Here is a 10,311-nt window from a genome sequence, read left to right on the forward strand (position 1 = left end):
TCAATATTTCAGTGCTAGATGTTTTAATTGGCTCCTTAAACTAGGCAAAGCTGAGTGAGGGAGTAGTCATCTTCTTTTATAATGCACTAGACAAGTAAATGAATAATGTTTGACTTATACAAGTTTAAACTCCAAATGGGCCACTAGCGTGGTGGTAGACTTGGCCAAGTCTGGGTTAATGTTGCGCTCGGTCATCCACTCATAGTCTGGTTCCCAGACCAAAAGATTCCGACTATTCCTGATGAATCTTAGGTCCGGTAGCCTCCCAACCTCGTCCCCAGTGCTTACCTTATTTCCAACCGCGTTTCCAATAGTAAACCCTGGATAGGAAACTTTCTTCCTGTATCCTGATTGGATACCGCAATTGGCTAGTAATGGATTTTTATCGTGTACTTGGTGCTATTATTCACAACGTGCAGTACGTATTTTCGCGATCATTCGTCCACGCCTTCTCGAAAATACTAATTTCCTTTCCAATTTGCTCATATTAATATGAAATATGATACTGCATGTTGTCTCGATAAGATCGTAACAGTTTGATTTCAAAAAACGTTTTTTCGTAACTCACGCCGTGCTCGCGCTGCTACGAATTGACTCTGTTTTTACCCCAGACACCGCATACAAAAACAAACGCTAATGTGTAACGCATATCCAGGCACCAGACTGTTCCTCATTTGCATACGTGTGCAAAAATCTTGCACATGCAAATGATCCAATACCAGGGTGAGAGAGCAGGTAGTGGTGGGCGCGTACTGCTCGACACACTGGGTACGAGGTTGGGTAGCCTCCGGTAATACAATGTATTACAATTTACGTCACGTGACTAAAACGGGAGGAATTCCTCCTTTTTCCGAAAATTTCCGAAGTTTGCCGACGTTGTTTCGTCGACAATCGGATAGCGCCCGAGTATTTCCAAGTATATAATATAGGTTTAATTAACTGCTAATTGCTTATTAATTTTATTTTTAATGAGTTGATAATTAATATTCATTGTTTTCATTTAGAAAACTTGAAATTCAACGACGATTTTGTGCATCAAATATACTCGGATCGTACGGGCGAACTTTTTGCTGCGTCTGTACAATTTTGAATTTGACGACCGTTAGCGAGATTTTCCAAAACTCGGTCTTCATTCGGCTCCGCCTGCTAACAGTGCTATTTGGTTCCGTAATTTTGAAGATTCCAGATCAACATTACTCAATGTTATCTTACAAAAACATCAAACTGTATTATCATAACTGTATGATATTACGAAGCAAGTGATTTATTTAAAGATTTGATCAGAACATTAAAAGCTACAAGTGAAATCGGAAACGAAGCCGCGCTTTGAGAAAGGGCCATTAATGTCGTCATGTTTATTTTTAGCCACGGAGGCTGCCTGACCTACAATTTAAGACGTGAGCGTCGGGAATAATTGTCAGGTCTGGGAACCAGACTAATCCACTCACAGCGCATATCGCATACGTCAGCCTCGACTCCAGGGGCGCGTGCTCGTTCCTTACACTTAAGTCCGGTTCATACTCAACGCGAATGCGAATGCGAAGCGAATTTGACGTCACGAAGCATTCGCTGCGAAATTCGCCGGAGTTGAAAATGTGTTCAACTTTTGCGAATTCGCAGCGCGAATACTTGCCCTGACGTCACAAATTCGCGTTGGCGTTCGCTTTCGCACTGAGTGTGAACCGGGCTTAACCCCTGGCTGTGATGATGACGTAAATGACGCTGAATAGCTATTCACAGCGTACTGCGCGGGCATTTCGAAGATTGCACGCCGGGCGCGCCCATAATGCGCTTGCGCTCGCGTGCTTAGCTTTGCACGTAACGTCACGTACGAAAAAAAATTAGGATTCAAAAGTCGCGATGCCTGTACGATATAGATTATGTCAGCCGCGTTTTTTCGCTAAAAAAACAACCTGTATTTGTGGTTTTAAAGGCACGAAAGGGGTACGTACATTTAATACAAATCTTTGCTAATTAACACAACATCCAAATGTTCTGTTTGAAAGGATTGATTCTTCAAAATTTTTTTTAAAGATGGCGTCGGCACGTAAAACGGATAAACTGCAGCCCTAATTATAATGTACCGTATTTTGGTACATACACAATTCCAGGGGGTTACGATCGCGCAAGGCATGATGGGAAACAACATAGCGCTGCAAGATCGTATCCACGGGGCACGAGGTTGCGCATACGTCCTTACAGTACATAACGCGCGCCCTCATGCGTCGAATCCGGACCATACATGTACAAGTTATTTTCAAGTGATGCAGCAACCCTGCAGAGACTTGGTCAATCTGCCAAGCGTACGCGCTGGTTGTTCCACGTTTGTACACAGCCTATGGAAATTAATTTTCGCTGTGATTGGCTTCTACCGATTTCGGTAGAAGCCAATCATATCACAGTATTTCAGGTAATGCGCGTTAAACGCGCGCAGGTAGTTGTTTTGATATTATTCCTAACAGCGGCGGTCTAAAGGTACCTTAACATGAATGGATTTGGCCAAACTATAGCTTGTTGGAAAGCGGATGAATAGGCCAACACGCTGGCAAATCGGCAAGGCTTCAGACTTGAAACTTTTGGAGTGGGCCTCAGATGTAGGTACATGATGCCACTAGTTTCGTTTTTGTGAAGTAAGTCCCATAGCAAGGCCTGTCAGCGCCAGCCGACATGGCTCTCATGTATCGCGGTCTAAAGGTACCTTAACATGGATGGATTTGAACAAACTATAGCTTGTTGGAAAGCGGATGAATAGGCCAACAAGCTGGCAAATCGGCAAGGCTTCAGACTTGAAACTTTTGGAGTGAGCCTCAGATGTAGGTACATGATGCCACTAGTTTCGTTTTTGTGAAGTAAGTCCCATAGCAAGGCCTGTCAGCGCCAGCCGACATGGCTCTCATGTATCGCGGTCTAAAGGTACCTTAACATGAATGGATTTGGCCAAACTACTATAGCTTGTTGGAAAGCGGATGAATAGGCCAACAAGCTGGCAAATCGGCAAGGCTTCAGACTTGAAACTTTTGGAGTGAGCCTCAGATGTAGGTACATGATGCCACTAGTTTCGTTTTTGTGCAGTAAGTCCTATAGCAAGGCCTGTCAGCGCCAGCCGACATGGCTCTCATGTATCGCGGTCTAAAGGTACCTTAACATGGATGGATTTGAACAAACTATAGCTTGTTGGAAAGCGGATGAATAGGCCAACAAGCTGGCAAATCGGCAAGGATTCAGACTTGAAACTTTTGGAGTGAGCGTCAGATGTAGGTACATGATGCCACTAGTTTCGTTTTTGTGAAGTAAGTCCCATAACAAGGCCTGTCAGCGCCAGCCGACAAGGCTGTCATGTATCGCGGTCTAAAGGTACCTTAACATTAATGGATTTGGCCAAACTATAGCTTGTTGGATAGCGGATAAATAGGCCAACACGCTGGCAAATCGGCAAGGCTTCAGACTTAAACTTTTAGAGTGAGTACAGATGTAGGTACATGATGCCACTAGTTTTGTTTTTGTGCTGTAAGTCCCATAGCAAGGCCTGTCAGCGCCAGCCGACATGGCTCTCATGTATTGCGGTCTAAAGGTACCTTAATAACATGGATGGATTTAGACAAACTATAGTTTGTTGGAAAGCGGATGAAAAGGTCTGGAACCCTTGGACATACACAGAACCTCCTTTTGTAACCAATTTGCAATGAAATCTTTTAAATCGAGTCAATTAATGAATGGTTCGTCAAATGTGAAAGCACCGGTATGAATCTCCGGTCCAAACGCCTATTTTTTTAAACCGGTGTTGGAATTTCTAAAATCATAAATTCTAATAACAGAAAATGGGAAAATATTGTTGTCCACTTTTGGCGTTCCATAAAACTAGACGTATGTCAATACGGACGTATTGCACACAGGAAATACACTGTATCTATAAATAGCGCTTATTAATGTTGGAAGCGCGCATGCCATCAAAGTAAACATATCAAATTACATTTGGCGCAAGACGCGAGACGCAAGACAACAACCCCCCCTTACAACACCAACAAGATAGATTCGACTTGAATGACAACGCCCCTCTCTAAATCAACTTGAACAGCCTACCTAAAGACGATTATCACCCTCATCTCTACTTCAAATGTAGACGACCATTTACTTGGTTAGAATTTATGATTACATGTATGAGTCGGAAACAGAAAGAAACTAGAGGTTCGCGTTTGTTGTTACAAACGCAGAGTGGTCGGGTAGACAACCATTTCATTAGACATTGTCCAATTAAGTTATGAATATGTTTATGTCAGAAAAAAAGGACCAAGAACTTCAACATTTCCAGTACCAATAATTTTGTACAAAAAGAATGCGTCTTTTAAGGTGTAATAAATTTCAGTAAACAGTTGGGTACACGTACAAGTTATTTCCGGTTTAATGGCGTCATCAGTCAAACAGGGGAGGACACTTGTTTATCATTAAGTAAAAATAACGCATGAAAATATGGGAATTAAGTGTATGTAATAATAACAGCTAACTTCCAGTTTGATGATGTCACAGTATTTGGAAGCAAATGGTCAATATTAAGTGAAACAGATGTCATATTTGGGGGGCAAAAAACAAAGTCATGAGACAGGGATCAAATGATGGATTTAAATTAAAAATAAAATGGTTATTGTTGAATTCTCCCTACAGTAGCTTCCGGTCTGATGACGTAATGATTATGAAACCTTGCAAATTCATTTGCGGTTGCTCACGGGATATAGGCCTATAGGGGCAATATATCATAAAAATTTGATTGAGGGTTTTAACATTTTAAAAGATTAAACTGTTTTCTATGTACCGCTGGAGGGCGCCCTTTCGTGGCTGACGTCAAAATAATGTTTTTGTGATTGGCATTCCTCACTTAACACTTCCATAATGTATTTGTCTGTAGTAAAATGCTTCCGTTTTAGAGTTAGATTCAGTTTCTTTTGCACTTCCGGTAACACCGGAAGTAAAGGTCAAGCAGTTTTGTGCCCGGGAATAAGAAATGTTGCTCAAGGCATAGTCTACAACCTCACGAACAAACGAACACGATACTCTATTTAGTTCAAGAGATATAGGTCAAAGTATTTTGTCAAATCGTGCAATCAAATCGCTTGTAATTTGATACCTGATGACGTCATGATGACGTAACAACAGTTATAACATCTTCGTAACATGGTACAAGTTCACACAAGGTTTTATGATCATACCGTAAACCGTTTGGAAAAAATTGTGCTTTTTTTCGATTTCAGGCTAATGTCTTCATTTTGAATTCACCTAACTTTGACCTTCCGGTAGACCCGGAAGTAAAGGTCAAGTGAGTTCACGTACACGACAAAAAATGTTTATCAATTTATGGTCTATCTGTTTACAAGATTGGAGCATAATTGATCATTTTGTTGAAGAGTTATAGATGAAAGAAGATCGTCATTTTTTTCAACGAAAATCGCTTGTAATTTGACACCCGATGACGTCATTATGACGTCAGTGTAAAATGCACCACTCTGAGTGAGGGTCAATATATGTTTAAAGTTACAAGTTCATTTCATATACCGTTTAGGAGAAAACCCGCGGAAACGTGCTATGCAGAAAAAAAAAAGAAGAAAAAAAAGATTAATCGCAACAAATCCAAAGAGTGGTCGGGTTGTGCCCGACCACTCAATGAAGCCAACTGAGCTCAAATGAAATAAGTCGAAGACATGCTGCATCATACACCACAATTATTATGAAATAATGTTTCAGCCATTGTCTCACAACTTTTACATTTTTGTGTGCCAGTGCACAGCATTTATACTGAGCTTTATAGAACCAAACTGTTAGAAGAGTTTTAATCATAGTTAATTCTTTAATTAAACAGTTAATTAAATAAAATATATTTCGACAAGAACATTTCTAATTGGTGTTTCGTTACAACTGGATATCAGTCCATGTTCTATCATATGGAATTCAACAAGTTGCTCTCCCGTGCTATTTGTGAGTTTCACCCCGAAAAAAACCAGATTTTGTTTTGAAATGGCCATTTTTCTAGCAATACAAAAGTTATTCACTTTGGAATGAGACATCGAACAACCACGTTAAGTAATGGAATTTGTGCTTTACTACTTTCGAATTATATGCGGCCCGACAAGAATGTGCACATTATTGTGCATTATGTGCGAAGAGAAGCAACCAAAATAAGCCTATAGGGTGGAGGAATGAAAGCACCCAAAATAGCAAGAGTATAGCCTTCCTTGAAAATGCGGTAGTGGAAAAAAAAATCGAATATGTTGGATAGCACGGGTAGAGCAATTTCTGCTTTTTTTTTTTTTTTTGAAAAAGAGCAGTTGTATTATCGGAATGAATCCCTATACACGAAAAAGTGGGGGGGGGGTTCCTCCAGTGCCGAAACAAGATAAACCATCAATTCAAATCTGCAAGATTTATATGCCAACACATTTCTTCTTGTTGATGAATAAGTTTGATTGTCAGCCTACGGACGGACTGCTCACGTTACTCTAATGAATTGCGCTTAACATGTTAACGGTATTAACAATTTCACGGCGCTGCGCAATGGTTAGTGGAAAATAAATGCTAACTATTATGGAAGAAAAGTTGTGCAAACCTTTAGCGTATGTCACGGTATCGACGCACTATACAGGGTGGTCCAAAAGAAGAAAAAACCGGAACGGCATACTTCCACTACCTTGAGAGTCAAACCACCTGTACCAATTGATGAAGAGTCCTTTTAGAAGAATAATTATACCAAAATCTCCCGATTCGGTCTAGTAGTTTTTGCTGCAGAGCCTATTTTGTGAAGCACAATTCTTTCATGTGGGTATTATTACATAACAATCGCTATATCAATTACAAATCTAAGTCACATTCCGGGCGCGGTTTAAAAATTCATCGGGACAAAAATGACCCCACCTTGATTCACAAAATAGGCTCTAGAACAAAACTACTGGACCGAATCGGACGCTGTTGGTTTCATTTTTCTTCTAAAGAGATTCTCCATGCATTGGTATAATGATTGGAGTCTCAGGGTAGTGGAAGTATGCCATCATATACCCCTTTGCTGTGTATAGCAGACAATCGTGTCCTCAGCAGCGCCAAGTTAATGGGCCGTGGTTTCGAATTTGGGGGATCCAGGGGACTGGTGCCTTCTGATGCTTCTTCAATCTAAACCCTAAACCTCTGGCGTAAATGGAATACAATTTGCTAGAGGTGGGGCTCTTATCTCCTTTTCTGTAGAGGGGCACTCAAAGCGTCTTCTTTGCAATTTGTTGCAATCAAAAGTTCATTTTCGCCTCGATCCCAAATTTCTGAGCTGGGGGAGGAGGGCACAGACGTCAGGCGGAGGGGGGGGGGGGGCAATGCCCCCTTTACAACGCCACTGCCATAAACATATATATTCAGTTATTTTTCAACAGTTTATAACGTGACGTCATTTGGCTAACAAAAATAAAGACAGCGACCAATGAGTATTTGCATTGATGATGGCCACACGAACCAAATAAAAGATAAACTTAAAAGAGAGTCTTCATCGTAAATTATGTACACGACAAATAAATGTACACTAGTCTAAGTTGAACTGCTTTGAAACAAATTGGAATGTATCTTAAAACCCAAACTAATTGATAAATAGTTTACAGCTGAAGCATTAAAAACCCTGGAAAAAAGGCTTTCAATGTTATTTCAGTTATTTCAGAACGACATTTCTGTGCACTTCCAGTAGTTTACAAATCATAATGCTGGTTCGATGATTATCTGTTCCGGAATTGAATACAATTGATCAAGAGACAATGGTTTTTAAAATTCTTTTGACAAATTTCCAGCTCGCACTTAAAGTACAATAATCACACTCATCTAAAATTGCATTTCTATTTATACAAAAGCTTATGTTAATGGTAAACTGCGTAAAACTGCTGCAACACACTAACCTCCAAAATATTTGCAAATTCTATGCAGATTGGTAATAGGCTTCTTAATTAAAAGAGAAGGAAGGTCAGTCCTAAAGGTTAGCAAACCACGTTACATTTACAAACACCATTCAAATGAATATGAACACATGTTGATGACAGGATCGTAGAGCATAATTCAAATAATGTGTATACATTATGCCTAAACCTCAGGAAACTGCCAGACTGCGCCCTTGACTAACGGATTTGGAACTGAATAGTTTACAGGCAAAATCACCTATGAAATCACACAGTCACTTTTAGTAGGGTCTTGACTCTGCTTGACTTTCGGTCTTCCTGTGCGTCGCATAAGACTTCTACTGCGAGACATTTCTTTGTCACTCTCCTTAAATGACCCTCTTCCATCTTTACGGCGTTTGTATCCATACTCGCTCATGCGGCGTTTCAGAACTGGGCTAAGCTCTCTGGCGACGGGAATTTTCGCCATTTGAAGAAGCTTCTGAAAAATTTCCAGAATTCCTAGATTTTCCATCGCTGAGACCTCGAGGAAATTGCAGTGCCAGGCCTCTCTGACAATCAAATCATGCATTTCAATTTCTTCTACCTCACGGAATTCTGCTCGGTCTGTTTTGTTGCCAACAACCACAATGGGAAGTTCATCAAAGTTGACCCGTTGCTCGCGAATTTGTTCGTAAATCTGTCGCACAACCTGCATGGAATTGTGATCATCCACTGAGTAGACAAGAAGAAAGGCGTGAGCCGTCGAGATTGATAAGCGTCGCATTGCTGGGAATTGAAGGGTACCCGATGTGTCCAGGATGTCCACTTTAATACAATGTCCATTTACATTGTATTCCCTGCAGTGCAGATCTTCAACAGTCTCTTTATATTTCTCGTCAAATTTGTTGCTAAGAAACTGCGAGATGATGGAGGTTTTGCCCACTTTGCCGGCTCCTAGTACGACCAGTCGATATCTTTCCCAGTCATCCATGATGTTTGGCTGGGGGTCTAATGTAACTAATAACGACAAAGTATTAGGCCTATGTAGGGCTACTTGTTGAATGTTGACTGTATGGGGGATATTCACTCAACAAAGATGCGTTATCGCAGAAGTGTATGACTCAATGATGAGATAAAATCGAAATGACACATATTGGAGCTTGGGGCAATCCTACGTCTCCCAAATGAAAATGAGTTGCGTACGTCAAATATTCAGGCACAAGACATCACATCCGTTGAACACTCCCGCCCCAGCTACGGTGCACCTGAACAATAAATGACAAGGGACAATTACTGAAAATTTCAAACTATAAGACAATAGAACAAGTTAAAGTTTGAGTGTGTGGTTTGATTGAATCAGAAGAGGGACATATCATGAACTGAACTAGTCCGAAAATTTGGGATTCTCAATACTGTGTATGAGCGTCTCAAAACTTAAAGGGGCACTAGGTCCTGAAATCCCCGAAAATTTTATGTTTTGGATTGTTTACTTAGCCTATTTCAAACATCTGGTTGAAAGGAAACCAACCTAATGTCTTACCGTTCCCGAGAAAAGACGAAAAAAAAAACACGCTTGTTTACATCAGACATGACGGAGTACAAATACGTTTTTCATGTCGTTCTCATGTACATGTACGCTATATACACGTTGTGTGTCTCGGGAACAGCGCGCGGTGACCAATCACCAATGCAAAAAAAATGAGGTTTCTTCAACGTCCGCAAAAGGCGAACACTTTACGCGTACGAATGAAATCACAACTAGCATCCAAACAGCTCGAATTTATGGGGTCGCAAAAGTGGACCCCGAAATTCGTTCTCGCACGCATAATGCAGGAATAACACAAAAACGCCCAATTTTGAAAGGATAGTTGTGTGGATGTTTATATCCTACTTTGAAATGTTATTTCCGATTATCATCATCTCGTTCACAGCGCGTTTTGTAGCCCAATTGGGCTGTTCCAGGACCGAGTGTCCCTTTAAGGTACTGAAAACATGCAATACAAGAAAATAGACTGGCACCTGAAACAACCAGTCCAACAACTCTTCAGTACTGCATCAATCAAGTGTCAGCTGACTGTGCCAAAGGGAATATCTAGGATGTCGGGTACTCACTGAGGTCACTATTTCTACACATTTCTCCGTAGTCAGGCACAAGACTAATGACAATGAATGAAGAAGTCAGTCTTGCCAAACAGTTGGACCATAGATGGACATGTACAAGTCTAGTCTTTAGCCTCATTTTGAAATCACGGTCTCCTTTAAAAAATTGAATTGAGTCTTCAAACTTGGTTGGTGGAATACTGAGGAACTTTTCTTTGCCCATTGAAAGTTTTGGAGACATTTGCTGGCTAAAGAGTGAGTAAAGCTGGCCTGATCATCTTTTGCATCGTCTGGAACTGAACATGACCCAATTGGGAGACTG

The 10,311-nt window shown here is 40.8% G+C and overlaps 1 protein-coding gene across 1 annotated transcript; it reads right to left on the reverse strand.

Annotated features, from left to right (window-relative positions):
* Positions 1-7,562: 7,562 nt before the first annotated feature.
* Positions 7,563-9,525, reverse strand: LOC119734857 (GTP-binding protein Di-Ras2-like). Its single transcript, XM_038208454.1, has 2 exons — positions 9,430-9,525; positions 7,563-9,154 (listed from the first exon to the last, which is right to left on the reverse strand). The coding sequence occupies exon 2, from the start codon at positions 8,878-8,880 to the stop codon at positions 8,167-8,169; it is 714 nt and encodes a 237-aa protein (XP_038064382.1). The 5' UTR covers positions 8,881-9,154; positions 9,430-9,525; the 3' UTR covers positions 7,563-8,166.
* Between the last annotated feature and the right edge of the window lie 786 nt (positions 9,526-10,311).

This window comes from Patiria miniata, unplaced genomic scaffold (genome assembly GCF_015706575.1).
Source record: "Patiria miniata isolate m_02_andy unplaced genomic scaffold, ASM1570657v1 HiC_scaffold_28, whole genome shotgun sequence".
Taxonomy (NCBI): domain Eukaryota; kingdom Metazoa; phylum Echinodermata; class Asteroidea; order Valvatida; family Asterinidae; genus Patiria; species Patiria miniata.

Bases quoted from the DNA above. Each gene is read 5' to 3' on its own strand.
- LOC119734857 (XM_038208454.1), bottom strand. From the start codon at position 8,880: ATGGATGACTGGGAAAGATATCGACTGGTCGTACTAGGAGCCGGCAAA.